The sequence below is a fragment of the Hemiscyllium ocellatum genome, chromosome 9 (assembly GCF_020745735.1).
Source record: "Hemiscyllium ocellatum isolate sHemOce1 chromosome 9, sHemOce1.pat.X.cur, whole genome shotgun sequence".
NCBI lineage: Eukaryota > Metazoa > Chordata > Chondrichthyes > Orectolobiformes > Hemiscylliidae > Hemiscyllium > Hemiscyllium ocellatum.
The window spans coordinates 47,343,976-47,364,786 of NC_083409.1; the positions used below are offsets into that span (position 1 = coordinate 47,343,976).

The 20,811-nt window shown below is 39.3% G+C and overlaps 1 protein-coding gene across 2 annotated transcripts in view; it reads left to right on the top strand.

Moving 5' to 3' along the window:
• The window catches only part of cdc14ab (cell division cycle 14Ab), a 179,171-nt gene that overhangs the window by 105,781 nt on the left and 52,579 nt on the right, over positions 1-20,811 (top strand). For both annotated transcript variants that reach the window (XM_060829729.1, XM_060829730.1), the window contains one exon: positions 15,145-15,283. In XM_060829729.1, coding sequence (XP_060685712.1) covers positions 15,145-15,283 — 139 coding nt within the window. The remainder of the gene's footprint in view (positions 1-15,144; positions 15,284-20,811) is intronic.

Genomic DNA, 20,811 nt, shown 5'->3' on the forward strand with positions numbered 1-20,811 from the left:
TGGGGTGGGGTGTGATTGAGGTTTGAGTCCTCTGTGCGGTACTGGGGTTCAAGTCACCTGGCTTGGGTTTGATTGTGGTTCGAGTCCTCTGCACAGTACTGGGGTTCGAGTGCTCTGGGTGGTTTGATTTGAGGTTCAATTCCTCCGCCCTGTGTTGAGGTTCGAGCCCTCTGTGTTTAATTGGGGTTCGAGTTTTCTGTGTTTAATTGATATTCAGGTTTTCTTTGTTTAAGTGGGGTACAAGCCCACTTGAAGAGTAAAGTGAGAAAGGGATTGAAGTCTCCTAGTGGTGAAATTTGAGGCTCTGTGAGTCTTTGTTCTGGGGGAAGAGAGTGGCTTGGACTGCGGTGCCATGTGGTCTGCTGCAAGGGCTTTCTCTTTTTCTAAGTGTAATTTCTAAGTGAAAGGATGCAAAAAAAACTGAGAAACACTGACATTAAGGTTGTACTAATACTTGGGTCGGGGGGGAAGTTTCAATGTAAATTGTGCCATGCTGAGAGTGTTTGATGTTTAAAAATTTTGGTTTGTTAAAATACTGGTTCAGAAATCCTTTTAAGTAACTTTTCCCTTTTTTGAACCAGGATCTCAATTCAGTGTGTTTTGTAGGCTCTGTAATGGGGTAGTTTTTTTTAACATTGAAATTGTACAACATTATGTCCATTTTAAAATTGCTAAACTTGTAACCTTAAAACAAATTGATTGAGTGCCTTGGGCCCCAACTTGTTTGAAATTCTACAATGCCTGTTAAAAAAAACATTTGGGTCACTGATCATGCTTTAGCCATGAGAATATTGTATTAAAATATCTTTGCTGCTATGTTTTTAATGCAGTGCTCACAAAAAGAGGAGTTTGAATTTGACGTTTTGTTAAGATTTTAGAGCATATAAGAACTTGAGACTGAGCTGTTTCAGTTCTGTTAATTATTGTTAAGACTTCATTGACCCCCTTCATATTGCAAATTCAAAGAATGTTGATCTCCACCAAAGTTGCCACTATAATTCCGACTGTTTTATTTGGGCAGTTTCATTTGGAGAACCTATTTTAAAATATTCAGCACTTGTTTCCCGCGAATATTTGAGATTTAAATCTGAACTGAAACTGCCTCTTTAATTGCTAAAGCACAGGAAACATGTTGTCTTCTTGCTGTTACAGACTTTTGAAATATCTTTTCTGACAGCTTTCACATTAGCCACGTTTCAATTTGTTAAAGGAAAATAATTTTTGAATAACCTGAATGGGGTCCCTCGAGGGTTTAATTTTAGGACCATTAATTATTGTTTTTAATTGATTGAATTGTTTTGGCAGTAAAATTTAAAGTTTATGGCTTGTAGAAAACTTGATGCCGTAAATAGTGAACAGAGGAACAAACTTCAAGAATTAAAAGAATGTTGAAATACGCAGATACAATTTAGTACAGTTAAATGTGTGACTGTCTTTATACTGATACCCATCTTGGCAAGGAAGGAATGAGAGAGGAAATGCAAAGATACTTTCAGCAGTGAACATCTTCTCTAGAGTTTGTCCATTCACAGGTAAAGCACACCTTTGGACCACTGCCAACACCTCCACAATCTGATCCAACAGATTCAATTAGCTCCCCGGTCATGACCATGAAAAGTGAAGAAATTAACAACAGTTAATTTCTGGAGGTTGGTGCGCTTTTGTCAGTGGCCTCCCTATGGACATTAAACTACATGAGCTTTACCTGTTTTTCAATCATTTAAGGCATATGAAGATTCACTGACCAAGCTAACATCACAACAGCTAGTTGGCTTTGTTGCATTTAACAGCAGAACAGGAGCAGACGCAGCAAAGGTTGCTGCGTTCATCTAGCCTGTAACTGCATGCTCAGATGCACTGGTATCCTCCATCTGAAGCATCTCTGGAAGAATGGAAGTCATGTCAGTTTTGTGAAGCATTTAACTGCCCTTATTCAAGAATTCAGATTTCTCCATGTTTTCAAGTTGGATTTTGTTTTCAAGTTGGATTTTACTGGAAGAGACTTTTGGAGAACAAGCTTGTTTCACTTGACTTGGAGGGGATGGAGTGGTCACTAAGGACTGTGAATTTTAAGAACTTTATTGGTGAATTTTTTTTCCACATGGGAGGATTTTTCAAATTCTCCTAACTGTAACGGAATAGTATTTTTTGTTATTCTAATAATTGTATGCTGTGTTTCAGCAACTTGCTTAAATACTGGCTGTCACAGTCTTGTGAAAGCTGGTAGTGCCATCTTGGTGGAAATGATAAAAGGAGGGAATGAAAATGTGTATAGGGTATAAGCAGGTCGTGAAAAACAAGAGGTTTGACTGAGTGTGACTCAGATCAGATAAGAACGTGCAGTTAACAATGAGGTGCTGGAGGCATGGATAATGGGTTAACAAGGTGAAAAAGTTTTCATTATGTCAAGCCATTTAATAAGATGAGGAAGGATTCAGTATGTAAGGCCAGTTCAACAAGGTGAAAAGTAGTAACAATGTGAAGCCAGTTAAAGTTAAGAACATTTGTGTAACAGCAGATGGCTCAATCTTTACTGTTGATGCTTGCTGATTGTTACAATCACTCAAACAGTATGTATATTGCCTTATCTGGATGCTCCTCCCTGTAAAATGACTATATAATTCATGAAGAAACTGCTATTTCAGCCAAGATTGAGAACCCATGTCCTTGTGCACATGGACGATCATTCTCTCTCCCTTCAGGGCCTGGAATAGGTAAAACTACTCTGTCTCTGAGCATTTTGCTTCATTTGGGGGTGGGTGGAGGTGAAAAGAGACGATAGGATAATGAAGAAGGTACACTTTCCTTTATTGGACAGAGCATTGAGAATAGGAGTTGGGAGGTCACAACATTGGGTAAGCTGCTTTTCAGATATTATGTGCAATTCTGGTCTCCCTCCTATCAGCAGGATGTTGTGAAACTTAAGATGGTTAAGAAGATATTTACAAGGATGTTGCCGGGGATTGGAGGTCTTGAGCTACAGAGAGAGGTTGAATAGGCTGGGACTATTTTCCCTGGAGCATTGGAGGCTGAGGGGTGACCTTATAGAGGTTTATAAGATCATGAGGAGCATGGATAGGGTAAACAGACAAGGTCTTTTCCCAGGACTGAGGAGTCCAGAACTAGCGGGCATAGGTTTAGGGTGAGAGGGGAAAGATATAAAAGAGACCTAACAGGCAACTTTTCATGTAGAGGATGGTGTGTGTGTGTGGAATAAGCTACCAGAGGAAGTGGTAAAGACTAGTACAATTACAACATTTAAAAGGCATCTGGATGGGTATATGAATAGGAAGGGTTTAGAGGGATATGAGTCAGGTGCTGGCAGGTGGGTCTAGATTAGTTTAGGATATCTGGTCAGAATGGACAAGTTGGACCGAAGTGTCTGTTTCTGTGTTGGACATATCTATGACTAATTGCCATATTTATTTCCTCTCACTTTTTTGCCCGTTGATTATTTAGTATTTTTTGGAACGTTATTAGTACCACCCTATCGTGAACTCTGATGCAAAATATTTATTCAATTCTTCTGGTTCCCCATTATTATTTCCCCAGCCTCATCCTTTAAAGGGCTTTTGTTCACTTTGGCCTCTCTGTTTTTATATTCTTAAAGAAGCTCTCATAAGTATACAATTCTTTATCACAATTCCAAAATCTGAAAAGCTCCAAAGTCCGAAATTTTTTCATGGAGTGTGGAGCATCATTTTGGTGTGCGAACAAGTGACTCAATTCCACACTCACTTGAACCATATCACTGAGATGTAACATTGCAGCGTGGCCTAGCACTGGTAGGCATTAATTGTGTCTCAGCGCTCATACTATTCACACCATGAATAGGTCTGCTGTTAGGTAATTTTTATTTCACCTTGAAATTGTCATCTATTCTGAAATCTGAAAAATTCCGATTCCGAAAAATAACTGGCCCCAAGAATCTCTGAAAAAGGATTGTGTACCTGTATTTGCTTGTTTACCTTCAAAGTTTATTTTCACTGTTTATTATTTTTCTGGTCATCTTTCATTGATTCTTAAAACATACCCAGTCCTCTGACTTACTACTAATCTTTGTCACATAGTTTTTTTTTCCTTTCAATTTGATACATGTAGACAATCCTTTATCCAAAATACTCGGGACCAGCTGTTTTTCGGAATTCAGAATTTTTCGGTTTTCAGAATGTGACAGTTTAATGGTGAAATTTTTGAAAATCTTACCGGAGCAGCAGACTTCTAACTAAGGACATTGATTGCACCCCCTCCACCCATGTCACATCTGAATGACACATATGGAGTGGTGTCGATTTGGGGTTGTTCACAGAGAAACCCCAGGCTTGTCGGTGCTTGGCCACGCACCCCCATGTCACATCTGAGTGACGCGCATCGAGTGGGCGGCTACCTGGGTTAACTGCTTACCAAACAACCTTGTTAATGAGAAAATAACTTGACAAAAAAAACCTTCAAATTTCAGGGCTGTTAGGTTTTTGGATGTTTGGATAAAGAATCTTCTTTCTGTACTAGTAGTTCTCCTATAATGCTGTAGTTACGTTGCATTGAAACTTCACTTAATAGAAAATTGCTTAATAAAAATAATGGGGCCTATGGGAAAAGTGGGGTTAGGGACAGACCAAACAAAAATATCACACAAGATCACTCAAAAATCACCCAAAAGTCTAACGCAAAGTATAGCACAACCTGAATGTAAGTTGAAATTATATTTATTAACTAAACAAAAATAAATTTAACGCAGTACATTTTAAAAATGTAAGAAAGCTGCTCTCTGTACAGTAACTCTCTTGGCAGCTGACATTGGCACATGCGCAGAACAGCACTTACACCAGTGCAGAGACTTTGGCACAGACATTGTGCATGCACAGAACAACACAGAGACTTTGGTGCATGCACAGAATGGCGCAAAGACCTGCACCAATTTTGTGCATGTACTGACACCGGCATACGTGTAGAACAGTAAGAACATCAGCACATATGCAAAATGGGCGTGGAGCAATCAGAGTATGCGTAGAACGAAGCACAGTAACCAATCCCTGCTGGAGTTGTGCTATTGCCAACGGAGGTAAACGTTCTCCAAAATACCTGCCTGATAGCCAAATCACACTATCAAAACGCATGTTATCCCACTGCTACCTGTATTACCTTTAACTTCCTTGGTTAACCATGGTTAATTTATTCCCTTCTGAGAATCCTCCTCCACTGGGATATACCTTTTTAGTGTGAGTCATAAACAATTTTCTTAAACATCTGCTATTATCTGGCAATTGTGTCTTCTGCTAAAGTCTTTTTTTTCCCAGTCCACTTTAGTAAATTCTGTCCTCATGCCTATGTAATTACCCTTATTTAAGTTTAGCATACTTATTTCCAACTAAAGTTTCTTGCTCTCAAATAGAATGCTAAATTATGCTATGCTATGGTCACTGTTTTATAAGGGCCCTTTTACTCTGAGATAGTTTATTAAACTTGCTTTGTTATTCATTAACTAAGTATTCGGATCCTTGATAGAAGCCACAGCATATTTTTCAAGTAAACTGTTACATCTACACTGTGAATTCTTATTTTGCTACTTCTGCCAATTTGATTTGTCCCAAATTGTACGAAGAATAAAGTTACCCATGATTAATTACTGATTTTCTTATGTGCCCTCAATATCTCCTGATTTATTTCCTGTTCGATGCATAGTGTTAGGGGATCAATACTCTACTCCCACCAGTGTCTTCCTCCCTTTGTTATTTCTTACTTCCGTCCATATGCATTCTGCATATTTCAATCCAAGATAATTTATTGCTGTCACACTTTCCATCTCATGCTAACAAAACTACTCCATCACACTTTCCTTCCTACCTAAAAGTCACACACCCTCAAATATTTAGTTCCCAGATTTGATCTCCTTGTAACCATGTCTCTGTAATGGATATAAGGTCTTAACCATTAAAATGTACCCAAAATAAATGTAATTAATTTATTTTGTTCCAAATTCAGCATGCACTAAAGTAACTAGCCTTAGGTCCTGCTCTTGCCAGGCTCCAAAACCCCTTCCTAATCCTTTGTCAGCGATGCATGTGACTTGTCCTGTCTGGCTGTCTGCTGACGCATACAGCCATTTTGTGTTTTGTATAATACACTGAATTTGCACAGTGTGATTTTGGATAGTCAGCATATTGATGATTTGCTGAGTAATGGAGACAGTGGGGTGGATGAAAATAAAATACGGTGGATACTGGGAATATGAAATAAAAACAAAGTTCTAGAACAACTCACCAGCATCTGTGAAGAAGGAAACTGAGTTAAGATTTGAAGTCTGATATGACTCGCCTTCAGAACATCTTCATGGAATCATGGGAAATAAGCACAAGAGTAGGCCCTCCTGCCCTTTTGAGCCTGACACAGTATTCAGTATGATCATGGCTGATCATCCAACTCAGTACCCTGTCCTGCTTTCTACCTGTACCCTTTGATACTTTTAGTCTTAAGAACTATGAAAGTTTTCATGGAAGAATTACAAAAATGTTTTGACTCCAACCATTTTCTGCAGCAGAGAATTCTACAGGCTCACCTCTCTTTCTAGGTGAAGAAATCTGTTCTCTTCTCAGTCGTAAATGGTCAACGCTGCATCTTAACACTGTGACCCCTAGTTACGGACTTCCCATTCATCAGGAAGATCTTCCTGCCTTTACTCTGTCTGGTCCTTTTAAAAATGTATAGGTTTTTACAAGATGACTGTCACTTAACTGATCCAGTCTCTCTTCATATAGCAGCCCTTCCATCCCAGGAACCAATCTGATTTCCCTCCCTTGCAGTCCCTCCAGAGCTAAAACATTCTTCATCAGACTAGGAAACGAAATCTGCAGGCTACACTCTAGGTGTGGTCTTGCCAAAACCCTGTATAACTGCACTAAGACATCCATGTTCCTGTTCTCTAATCCTCTTGCTAAGAAGACCAACATACCATTTGCTTTCTTTGCCATCTACTGTCCCTGTTAGCTTTCTTTCAGTGACTGGTGTACAATGACACCCAGGTTTTACTGCACACTCCCCTTTCACAATCTGTCATCATTCAGATAATTTGCCTTCGTGATTTTACGACCAAAATGGATAACCTTACAAAATATTACTGAGCCCTTCCACTAATTACTGCCTGCCAACCAGAGAAAAAATTTGATTAGTCCAATTTTCTGTTTGCCAACCAGTATGTTTTATCTATGTCGGTACACAACCCCAAATTCCATGTTCTTCAATTTTACATGCTAATCTCTTAGATGCGACCTTCACAAAAGCCCTCTGAAAGTCCAGGTAAACCACATCCACCTGGTCACCCTTATGAACTCTACTTGTTACATCCTTTAAATTGTTGTAGATTGGTTAAGTATGATTTCCCTTTTGCAAATCCATACTGATTCTATTTAGTCCTGTTACTACTTTCCAAGTCCTCTGCTATTAGATCTTTCACAATGGGATCTATCAGTTCCCCCCCGACTACTGATGGCAGACTAACCTGTGGGTGAAACTCTACTTTTTCATTTTTTTTAAAATGGTGGGGTTGCATTCGCCTCCAATTGCTAGGAACTGTTCCAAAGTTTATAGAATATTGAAAGATGAGCACTAGTGCATCCATTATTTCTAAGGCCAATTCTTTAACTTATCTGTTTTGTAGATTATCAGGCCCTGAGATTTATTGACCAGTTTCCCCATCGCTATTTCACTACTAATACTGAATTCTTTAATTTCCTCCCTCTTATTAGTCCCTTAGTTCCCCAAGAATTTTGGGACATTATTTGTGTCTTCCTTTGTGAAAACAGAACCATACCATCCACTTAATTGGTATGTCGTTTGTTCCCCATTATAACCTATCCTATTTCTGACTGTAAGTTCACTTCAATGCTGAAGAAGAGTCATATCGGATTTAAAATGGTAATGCAGTTTTTCTCTCTAAAGGCAAGTTTTTTTTAATTGGGTATGAAAAGACAAAGATTGGAGTTTTTAATCAATATTACCAACTCTAGTAACTATATTCAATCTGTTTTCATTAGAATATATTTGGCTAATTACATCTTAGGATATAAGCATTTAAAACATTACATTGTATGTGTGAAGCAGCTGTTATTGATTACAATAAGTATGTAAAATGTCGTTAGGGTTTTCATTTTCTGCATTCCACCTTTTGGTTTGCTCTTTGTTTTGCAGTATGTGGAAGTATTTCTCCTGCAAATGCTTTTATGCACCTTGATGTCCCCATTGGCCTCATTGTTCCAATAAACCATTCAGTCCTTTCGCACACACACATTGCTTTCTATTGGCCTTATTGTTCTGAAAACATATGAGTACTTGAAAAGGTGATCTCAGAAAGAGGCACATTATTCTAAGAGTCAAACTACACAAGTTCCCCTCCAAGCTTGTCCACAGACAAAGTGAATGGTATCAGTCACTTCTCTAAATTGAAAGACTATGGGTTTCTCACCCACCGGAGCTCATAACCTAGGTGGCTGCTGAAAAAGTGCTGCACCGTAAGTAACTTCATTTTCCTGGAACATTAAAACTGAAGGCCCATCTTGGCTGGTGGTGGACCTAAACATACACTGACATTACTCAAAGAGTAGACAAATTTCTTTCTGTCCTAAGGATGGGAGAGATATGAGATAATCATCTCTTCTCCCCACCTCTTGATTGATTGATATATTTGGGTGCATCTTGAGTGCTTTGACTTCTAAGAACTGACGCAAAACAGGCTTTTTTGTAAGTTTTAAACAAAAGTAAGGATAAATATTTAACTTCCACAATACCTGAAATGTAATTGATACAAACACTCCCCATCTACACAAGACACAGCCAAAAAGATGATTTCTGAAGATGTGGCATTCACGTTTTTTTTTAAAAGGCATTATTATGTTGACTGTTCAAAATGGCAGTTGGAAATGTTATAGGTTTCGGAATGTGAAAATTGTCATTCAGTGGAGAATGTTTGATACCATCAACATTCCAAAAATTAATAGCCTCCTTAATGTTTTATTTGGATGACCATTCTCATGAGGCTGACAAACCATTGTAACTTTGTCTCTTCATTTGGAATTGAGAATGGTGGTCATCAATATATGGGTTGATAGTTTGCACTTTAACTGACTCCCCAGAGAGCGGCTAAGACATGTCTGTCCCAATACACCTGTTAACTAGTCTCGCTAGTTTCTCTGTGGTTATTTGGTCATAAAAATTAATTCCTATTTGTGCTGAGAAATGAGCTACTTTATTTTGAAAATGCAGGCATTCATCTACAGAACCTTTTACCTTTTTACCTTTTTTGCAATTGCTGAAGCATTTCTAAGTTAATATGTTCTTTCCTGTTCTGTTACACCCTGGTCTATCTACTCAATGTTTCTCTTTGCTTTATCACATTTCATGTCTGTCATGATCCGTTGCCCCTGCTATTGAATTTTTGAGTCCTCCTCACAACAGTAATTATATCACTCACCAGAATGATGGTTCCCAACCCCATTCAGAATGAAGATGATTCCATCATTACAGCTCCCACATGATTCTGCATTTTTACACAAGTGTATTTGCATCATATAGTTCTGAATCTGGTACTAAATGCTATGTTCCACCAGCATTCTTTGGTCAGAACACGAAGTTGAGGAGAAAATGTTCTGTCAGGCTTCTCTAATTGCCTGGTGTAACTTAGAGTCATAGAGATGTACAGCATGGAAACAGACCCTTCGGTCCAACTTGTCCATGCCAACCAGATATCCCAACCAAATCAGGTCCCACCTGCCAGCACCCGGCCCATATCCCTCCAAACCCTTCCTATTCGTATATCCATTCAAATGCCTCTTAAATGTTGCAACTTCTTCTGGCAGCTTATTCCATTCACGTACCACCCTTTGTGTGAAAAGTTGCCCCTTAGGTCTCTTTTATATCTTTCCCCTCTCACCCTAACCTATGCCCTCTAATTCTGGACTCCCCAACCTCAGGGAAAAGACTTTACCTATTTACCCTGTCCATGCCCCCATAATTTTGTAAACTTCTATAAGGTCACCCCTCATCCTCCAACTCTTCAGGGAAAACAGCCCCAGCCTGTTCAGCCTCTCCCTATAGCTCAAATCCTCCAACCCTGGCAACATCCTTGTAAATCTTTTCTGAACCCTTTCAAGTTTCACAACTTCTTTCCGATAGGAAGGAGACCAGAATTGCACGCAATATTCCAACAGTGGCCTAACCAATGTCCTGGGAAAATGGCATAAAGGAGAAATGTATCTGCCATGTTTGAACTGGTAAAACCTGGGAAAATACAAGACTTTTGGAGGAAAAAAAGTCAAAACAACAGCACTTTTAAAAGAGAGAGGAACAGACAAAAGAAGCACATGGTGAGGTCAGTGCAGGAGAGAGAGAAAGAAACCCACATTGCTAACTGACAGAGCAGTGAACTGCGCAGTTACCGCCTTTGCTGTTTGAATTCATGCATCACTGGACATTGGAGTGTGTCTAGGAAAATTAACAAATAGTAAAATTCACAACTGATCTTGGAGGAGCCTGTTTGGGAGAGGTGACAGCACAGAAACAAATAAGTGGATATTTTAAGCGTGGCATTGTAATAAGTCTGCAGTAGTGAGTAGAGTGGGTTCTTTCTTGATTATATGTTTTATTGAGATATGTCTCTTGATTAAACTTAAAATATAATCCATAAGTATTAATTTAACCTGGAGCAGTGTTTGCAGAGGAATAAGACAATGCTATTTTCTGGGTCTGTAGATAGAAGCAAAAATCGCCTTTAATAGAATGATATGCTCTTCTTGTCAGATGTGGGAATTTAGGGAGGGTTTACAGGTTACTAAGGATTATTTCTGCAATAAATGCCGTTGGTTGCGAATACTATCAGATTGAATGCATTGGTTGGAGAGACAATTAGAGGCAATGAGGAATTTACAAGAGCGAGGGGATGTAATGGATGGCAATTATAAGAAGGGGGAAAACTCGCAGATACAGTCACTTAGATTGGTTAACTGCAGGAAAGGTAAGAGAAGTAGGCAGTTTAGTGCAGGAGTCTTCTGTGACTATCCCCATTTCAACCAAGAATGCTGGTTTAGAAAGTATAGGGGATGATGGATTCTCAGGGGAACACAGCACGAACAGCCAAGTTTCTGGTATCGAAACTGGCCCTAATGCAATGAGGGGTACGTCGGGTTCCAAGAAATTGATTGTGTTAGGGGACTCTCTAGTCCAAAGTCCAAATAGATGTTTCTGTGGCCAGCAGCGAAAAATCAGAATGGTGTGTTGCTTCCGTGGTGCCAGGATGAAGGATTTCTCAGAGAAACTGCAGGATGTTCTCAAGGGGGAGAGGGGCTAGCCGGAGTTCATTGTACACATTGGAACCAATGACATAGGAAGGAAAAAGATTGAGATTCTGAAGGGAGCTTACAGAGAGTTAGGCAGGAATTTTAAAAGGAGGTCCTGGAGACTAGTAATATTTGGATTACTCCCAGTGCTACGAGCTATTGAGGGTAGGAAAAGAAGGACAGAGCAGATGAATGCACGGCTGAGGAGCTGGTGTATGGGAGAAGGATTCACATTTTTGGATCATTGGAAGCTCTCTGGAGGTAGACGTGACCCGTACAAGAAGGACGGATTGCACCTAAATTGGAAGGGGACTAATATTGCGGCAAGGAGATTTGCTAGAGCTGCTCAGGAGGATTTAAACTATTAAGGTAGGGAGGGACCCAGGGGGATAGTGAGGAGAGACTGATCTGAGACCGGTACATTGAGAACAAAGGCGAGTCAAACAGTCAGGGCAGGCAGGGACAAAGCAGACAACAAGGTAAGACTGATAAATTAAACTGCATTTATTTCAATGCAAGAGAACTAAAAGGGAAGGCAGATGAACTCAGGGCATGGTTAGGAACATGGGAGTGGGATATCATAGCAATTACAGAACCATGGTTCAAGGATGGACAGGACTGGCAGCTTAATGTTCCAGGATACAAATGCTATAGGAAGGACAGAAAGGGAGGCAGGAGAGGAGGGTGAGTAGTGTTTTTGATAAGGGATAGCATTACAGCTGTACTGGGGGAGGATATTCGCGGAAATACATCCAGGCAAGTTATTTGGGTGGAACTGAAATAAGAAAGGGATGATTACCTTATTGGGATTGTATTATATAGTCAGAGGGAAATTGAGAAACAAATTTGTAAGGATAATAAGGTGGTTGTCATAGGGGATTCTAACTTTCCAAACATAGTCTGGGACTGCCATAGTGTTAAGGGTTTAGATGGAGATGAATTTGTTAAGTGTGTACAAGAAAAATTTCTGATTCAATATGTGGATGTACCTACAAGGGAAGGTGCAAAAACAAGGCAGGGCAGGTGACTGAGGTGTCAGTGGGGGACCACTTTGGGACGAGCAACCATAATTCTATTTGTTTTAAAATAGTGATGGAAAAGGATAGCCCAGGTCTAAAAGTTGAAGTTCTAAATTGGAGAAAGGCCAATTTTGACGGTATTAGGCAAGAACTTTCAGAATCTGATTGGGGCCAGATGTTTGCAGGTAAAGAGATCGCTGAAAAATGGAAAGCCTTCAGAAATGAGATAACAAGAGTCCAGAGAAAGTATATTCCTATTATGGTGAAAGGAAAGGCTGGTAGGTGTCGGAATGCTGAATAACTAAAGAAATTGAGGGTTTGGTTAAGAAAAAGAAGGAAGCATATGTCAGGTGTAGACAGGATAGATTGAGTGAATCCTTAAAACAGTATAAAGGCAGTAAAAGTATACTCAAGAGAGAAATTGGGAGGGCAAAAAGGGGACATGAGATAGCTTTGGTAAATAGAATTAAGGAGAATCCAAAGGGTTTTTAAAATACATTAAGGACAAAAGGGTAACTAGGGAGAGAATAGGGTTCCTCAAAGATCAGAAAGGCAGCATTTGTGTGGAGCTGCAGGAGATGGGGGAGATATTAAACAAGTATTTTGCATCAGTATTTACTGTGGAAAAGGACATGGAAGATATAGAATGTAGGGAAACAGATGGTGACATCTTGAAAAATGTCCACATTACAGAGGAGGAAGTCCTGAATGTATTGAAATGCATAAAAGTGGATAAATCCCCAGGACCTGATCAGGTGTACCGTAGAACTCTGTGGGAAGCTAGGGAAGTGATTGCTGGGTATCTTACTGTGATATTTGTATCATCAATAGTCACAGGTAAGGTGCCAGAAGACTGGAGGTTGGCTAACGTGGTGCCACTTTTTAAGAAAGGTGGTAAGAACAAGCCAGGGAACTATGGATCAGTGAGCCTGACGTCGTGATGGGCATGTTGTTGGAGGGAATTGTGAGGGACAGGATTTACATGTATTTGGAAAGATAAGGACTGATTTGGGATAGTCAACATGGCTTTGTGTGTGGGAAATCATGTCTCACAAACTTGATTGAGATTTTTGAAGAAGTAACAAAGAGGATTGATAAGGGCAGAGCGGTAGATGTGATCTATATGGACTTCAGTAAGGCGTTCGACAAGGTTCCCCATGGGAGACTGATTAGCAAGGTTAGATCTCATGGAATACAGGGAGAACTAGCCATTTGGATACAGAACTGGCTCAAAGATAGAAGAGGTGGTGGTAGAGGGTTGTTTTTCAGACTGGAGGCCTGTGACCGGTGGAGTGCCACAAGGATCGGTGCTGGGTTCACTACTTTTCATCGTTTTATATAAATGATTTGGATGCGAGCATAAGTAACTTTGCAGATAACACCAAAATTGGAGGTGCAGTGGACAGCGAAGAAGGTTGCCTCAGATTACAATGGGATCTTGATCAGATGGGCTAATAGGCTGAGAAGTGTTGCATTTTGGGAAAGCAAATCTTAGCAGGACTTACACTTAATGGTCATATCCTAGGGAGTGCTACTGAACAAGGAGACCCTAGAGTGTAGTTTCATAGCTTCTTGAAAGTGAAATCGCAGGTAGATAGGATAGTGAAGAAGGCGTTTGGTACGCTTTCCTTTATTAGTTAGAGTATTGAGTATAGGGGTTGGGAGGTCATGTTACAGGACATTGGTTAGTCTGCTGATGGAATATTGCGTGCAATTCTGGTCTCCTTCCTATTGGAATGATGTTGTGAAAGGGTTCAGAAAAGATTTACAAGGATGTTGCTCGGGTTAGAGGATTTGAGCTACAGGGACAGGTTGAATAGGCTGAGGCTGTTTTCCCTGGAGCGTCAGAGGCCTTAACAGGAGTTCATAAAATTATGAAGGGCATGGATAGGATAAACAGACGAAGTCCTTTCCCTGGGGTGGGAGAGTCCAGAACTAGAGGGCATAGGTTTACAGTGAGTGAGGAAAAATGTAAAAGAGATCTAAGGGGCAACATTTTCATGCAGAGGGTGTTACTTGTATGGAATGAGCTGCCAGAGGAAGTGGTGGAGGCTAGTATAATTGCAACATTTAAAAGGCATTTGGATGGGTAAATGAATAGAAAGGGTTTGGAGGGATATGACAGGTGCTGACAGGTGGGACTAGATTGGACTGGGATACCTGGTTGGCATGGATGAGTTGGACCGAAGGGTCTGTTTCCGCGCTGTACATCTCTACGACTCTAATTTGCCTGAGGGGGTGAACTGCACAGCAATGAGGATTGGACCACTCAGGAAACAAATCAGCCCTACACAATCAGTGTGCCTTTTTAAGAATCAGGTGTTCCCATGAACTAATCTATACAACTGAGAGATAGACAGCACGAAGCAATGTGAGGGAGTGTTGTTTCTGACATAAAATGTTTGGTCAGACAGTTGAAAGTGCACTTTCTAATGATTAGGAAGTCATTATTAATTTCAAGAATGCAGGACCAAAACATCAAATACACTTAAGTCCAAGTAGTCCACTAAATTGCTCCCAATCTTGATTGGAAAAAAATGTTCCTTTCTTATTTTTTAGAAATTTCATTTAATAATAGTTAGCTACTGCATGGGCGATTGGATTGTTGCCATGATAAATAATGATGTTCTTCTTCACTAGGTTTAGATTTAAATTTTTGTTGTAAGGTGCATTAAATCAGAATCATATTTTGTCTAATTTGATTTCAATCATTCCTAGTTTAATAGTTATAAATTAGTTTTTATTTAAGCTACCAATATGAGAAATTATGTAACCATATAATCAATTTTCCTTCATTTCAGCTGGTTTAGGACGAACAGGTACATTAATAGCCTGTTACATAATGAAACACTACAGATTTACTGCAGCAGAAGCCATAGGATGGATTAGGATATGTCGACCAGGGTCTATAATAGGCCCACAGCAGCACTTCTTGGAGGAGTAAGTGACTAACTTATCTTGATTTTGAAAATATTTAATGTAGTAATTCAGAAAGAATTGTTGTATAGGTTGAGAGCACTTTTTCTAAGTGCTCTAAAAAGACAATCAGGCCAGAAACATTACTAAGTTTTGATTTTGTTTTAAACAGTGTGTGTTAGAACTTTAAAGAATGTAAATATAATTTCTGTTTGGTGCTGAAATGCATTTTTATGTTGAATAGATTTATTCTATCACTTTATTGGAAATAGATGATTTGGATTATTGTCAAGAATTTTGTGTTTCAGGCCACCGTTGTATAGATTTGTTCAAAATCAATAATAAACTCCGTCGCAGTTGGCAGGGTGGCTCAATGGTGAGCACTGCTGCCAAACAATGCCAGGGACCTGGTTCAATTCCAGCCTTCGGAGACTGTGTTGAGTTTCACCCTCTCCCCATGTCTGTGTGGGTTTCCTCTGGGTGCTCCAGTTTCCTCCAACAGTCCAAAGATGTGTAGGTTAGGGTGGATTAGCCATGGGAAATGCAGGATTACAGGGATAGAGTATGGGTATGAGTTCAGGTGGAATGCTCTTCGGAGAGTTGGTGTGGACATGTTGGGCCAAATGGTCTGTAGGGATTCTCAGGATTCTAAATAGTTTGTAGGGTATTGAAATGCCTGCTTTATACTGCTCTGCTTGCTACAGAACAGGAACTTGTCATGTGTGATTGCTATTCAGCTTCCGAAAACTACTAATGTCTGTGACCACACCAAACTTTAGGTATCCATGGAGCCTTCTCTTTCTGCAAAGGTTGAGGTTGAAGTTGAAGCTTGGCTGCAGCTGAGTGGTTTTCACAGAGCTGTTCAGTCAGGTGGATGACAGTCCACATTGATTTTGAATGAGGGAGGTAAATCTTAGTTCTCCTGAATGTCAAAATGATCATCTTTATTAAAAAAAAATCAATCCTGTCACCTTTTATATACTTGCTCTTTTATGGGCATCGTAAATTGTTTAAAAATCAATGGCATTCATGTTTATTAAAATGTCTTGATTTAGCTCAACTTTTATCCTAATTTGACTGACTAGCAAGTTGATGACCAATGCTCTGACAGAACAGACTGAGTGTTTGAAAGAATGTATTACAAGGAATGGTAATCAGTCAAATTGTCATTTTTGCTCTTTTTTTAGTGATTTCTTTCTTAATTCACCACATTTCTAGCTGTTAGTTCCAATACAATATCCTACAGAATGCTGAGCATAGTTGATATCAACACAGTTACCCTGGACTGCAGGACAATTGGGGAAAGTCAAACCATAATCCCTTTTACAGCAGTCAATATATTATGTTCTGGGATTTAAATGTCAAGAAGCACAGCTGGACACTTTGATAGCTGCTGTGAAATGGTAACTGTGCGCTTAGGACAGCAGTCGATTCAGAAGTTAGGGTGCCACCAGGTGGGCATAGGTGGGTCTTGCAGCGGGTTCCAGGGAATTCAGGTCTGGTGACAGGGTGAGAAATTGTGTTGTTTGGTAGGGTCTGATTGGTGAATGTGGTTGCCAGGGGTCTCAAAGGTATACTGCTAAGTTGGGAAGGTTAGCTTAATTACCCAGGAATTAAACTAGGTTTTGACATTTCTAACTTTTCCTGGGTAGCTCTAAACTTAATTGTAGTGAAACCTCCTGAATTCTCTGTTTTGAGTTTCTTTTTCAGACAAGGGGGAATTGCCACTGAAGTCTTCAGATTTCCAGGCCATTCCCATGGAGTTTGCTACATCTGAGATTCCACTGGATGTGCAACTCTAGTCAGCGATGCAAAAAGGACTGTTTAGATATTCCAATAGCCAGTGTCTTGATGTCAGTAGAGAAAAAAATACTACTTATGGCTTTATGTAAATTAACTGTTTATATTTGTGAAGGGCAAAGCTAATTTTATTTACCAAGCAATCACAGTAGCCTACAGTATCTAAGGTATTAAAGAAGTAATGGGTGTTCTTAAAAAAACACATGCTAATCTTTCCTGTGTTCTTCCCTCTTAACATTACTCAGGGAGTTATTCACATGTGCAACAAGAATGAACATTATGTCAGTCAGAAGCTAATATTTTATGACTATCCTTACTCTTTGGTCTTTGTATGGCTTCCTAGCACATTTTGGAGGGAGGGAACTGAGAAATCAGAGAATTAGCCTTGGAGGTAGGAAGGACTACAGATGCTGAAAGTCAGAGTCAATAGATGTGGAGCTGGGAAAATACAACAGGTCAGACAGGATCCGAAGAGTAGGAAAGTCAGTGTTTCAGGCCGAATTATGATGAAGGGTTTCAGCCTGAAACATTGACTTTCCTACTCCTTGAATGCTGCCTGACCTGCTGTGTTTTCCCAGCTCCACATCTATTGACAGAGAATTAGCCTTGACCAGGAAATGGTTGCTTCTAGTTATTGTTTGAGCATGACCCAACTCTTCAGTAGCAGAAAACTGAAGAGTCTTGTATTATAGGCAGTGCCATAATGAACTCGTGATAGATCTCCCTATTACAGTGTTTCATTAGGACTTTGAGATACCATTAATCCAACAATGCAATCCTATTTAACATACTTTTCTTAATCAACACTACCAAAATCCATATTTTTTATTAATACTCTTATTGCCTGCTTGTCAGTAGGATTAGTGAAGAAAGGCTGCAATTTTCAGAGTTTTTCTGAAATATTTTAATGACATTATTGTAAGTGCAATAATATCATTAGAGTCAATGAAGTTTTAATCACATTTTCTCAGCATTTTCTGGCACAGTCATTTGGCACCATGAAATAAGCATGCTAAATTCACCAAAACAATCTTGAGTTGTTGCAAGGTTTATTGTACAGAGATGGAATCTTTTTAAAAATTGCATTTGGTGTGACTCTTTGCAGCAGAAATTACAGCCTAAAATCATTTCGCGAGAACCCATGCATTTTATTATTGTCATTGGACTGTGCATGCGACCATTTATAATCAGAATCCTAAGCTATGCAGGTAAGTTAATGACTTGTTGGTTCTGAGTTTTAAAACTCAGCAGCAAGTGAACCTTATAAGTGCCAAGTATACTCACGCATCTAAATCTTTTTCAACTCCATCCCTATTTTACCATCATTTATTGAACAGGTGTTATTTTATTGTTGTATTAAATTGCACTGTCCACTGTTCTGCCGACTAAGTATTTTACTTAACTAATTAGGTAATGGACAATTTCTTTAGACCTGAATTCAGGTTTTTGTATCATAACATGGTGAGTAATTTTGTGGACGACACCAAAATTGGTGGCATTGTTGACAATGAAGAAGAATTTCGAAGATCCCAAAAGGATCTTGATCAAATGGGTCAATGAGGTGAAAAATGGCAGATAGAGTTCAATCTGGATAATTGCAAGATACTGTACTGCATTTTGGTACAACAGACAAGGATAGGGCTTATACAATTAATGGTAGGGCCTTGGTAGTGTTGGTAGTTCAGAGGGATCTAGGGGTGCAGATATATAATTCTTTGAAGTTTGCGTCACATACAGACAGGATGGTTAAAAAGGCATTTGGCATGCTTGCCTTCATTGCTCAGACCTTTGAGTATAGGAGTTGGGAAGTCATGTGAAGTTACACAGGACATTGGTGAGGCCTCTTCTGGAGTAGTGTGTCCAGTTTTAGTTGCCCAGTTACAGGAAAGATATTATCAAGCTGCAGAGGGTTCAGGATGTTGCCTGGTATGAAAGGTTTGAGGTATAAAGAAAGGCTGGATAGGCAGGAGCATAGGAGGTTGAGAGGCCATCTGATAGAAATTTATAAAATAATGAGAGATTTCAACAGAGTTAATGGTCATTGTCTTTCCCCTAAGATGGGGGATTTCAAGACAAGGGTGCACATTTTTAAGGAGAGAGATTTTTAAAAAGACATGAGGCAAATGTTTTACACCAAGAGTACTTCATGTGTGGAATGATCTTGGTGGATGCTGGTACAATTACAATGTTTAAAAGACTTTTGGATAGATACATGAATAGGAAAGGTTTGAGGGATATGGGCCAGGAGCAGGCAGGTGGGGCTAGTTCAGTTTGGAATTATGTTCAGCATGGGTTGGACTGAAGGGTCTATTTCTGTGTATGACTCAATGACTCTATAACATTAATTGAGGGCATCACGGTGGCTCAGTAGTTAGCACTGCTGCCTCATAGCGCCAGGGACCCAGGTTCAATTCCCACCTTAGGTGACTGTCTGTGTGGAGTTTGCACATTCTACCTGTGTCTGCATGGGTTTCCTCCGGGTGCTCCAGTTTTCTCCCACAATCATAAAGATATGCAAGTCAGGTGAATTGGTCATGCTAAATCATCCGTATCATCAGGTGCATTAGTCAAGGGTAAATGTCGGGTAGGCTAATGGGTCTGGGTGGGTTACTGTTCAGAGGGTTGGTGCAGACATGTTGGACCAAAGGGTCTGTTTCCACACTGTAGGAATCTAATCTAATATTGCAGGACGTTTCCAACACTTCATAGGAAGGTCAGATATGATTCAGCAAAACAATATAGGTAAACATGCTGCTTAGGTTTGCTCTGATATGTCATTTATATTGAATTTTAGTCATGCATCTCAAGCTCAAGAGAGCTATAGTGGATTTGAGTGTACGGGTTCTGTGTAAAATGACTGTGACAATTTATTTGGAAACATACATTTTATCAAAGTTTTTTTTAAGGGTTTTATTGTTTGAAATAAACTGTAATTTTTACATTAGTGTAATGATTTATCTTCACTGGCGTCTCCTGTATTTTCGTTTTGAGTATTGGTAATGTTAACAAATCTACACACACGCTGGTATCACATATTCCACAAAATATAAAAGCATTGGTCAAATATAATTTGTGATACTAGTTGTGAAAAACCATTGTAACGATTTGCTTAATTTTTTTGAAACTTGGCTTATTGTGAATCATGTCGTCTAGGGATGTTCTGTGAAAACGTTTATTGATATTTGCTACGTTATTGCATGGAATTGACGCAAAAGAAAAGTGATATCCAGATTGGTTTAAAGATCTTTTCAAGTAAATTTTCCACCTGAATGTTTAGTTATATCATGTGGCATTATACTGACAAACAATGCATCTTGCAATGTGTTCTCCTTGGACTGTGTAACTGTATTAAAATAGGGAAGCTTGTCAAAAGATTTGTCAAATTCCAAATGAAGAGACTTTGACCTTGTGCATCATGCTTTCTGTCTGTTTAATGAGACAGTGACATTGGTGCACATATATTTATTTTGGTTTCAATGTTCCCTTGAGTCAACTTGATCGATTTCTGTCAATTTTATTCATTACATTTAAATATTGTGCAGTTTCTCATTTTAGTACATTACATTAACTATTTAAACTTATGATAAATTGTGCATACTTCTTTTGCTATTAGTTTCCTGAATTGCTGTGCCCTCAGTGATTGTACAAAATACCAGAATTGAGGTTTTAAATATTTCAGTGCTAGTACCTAATCTTTGTTTCCAGGTACAGTTTAAGCAGGTTTCTTCGAAAATTGCAGTCAGCAATTTGCA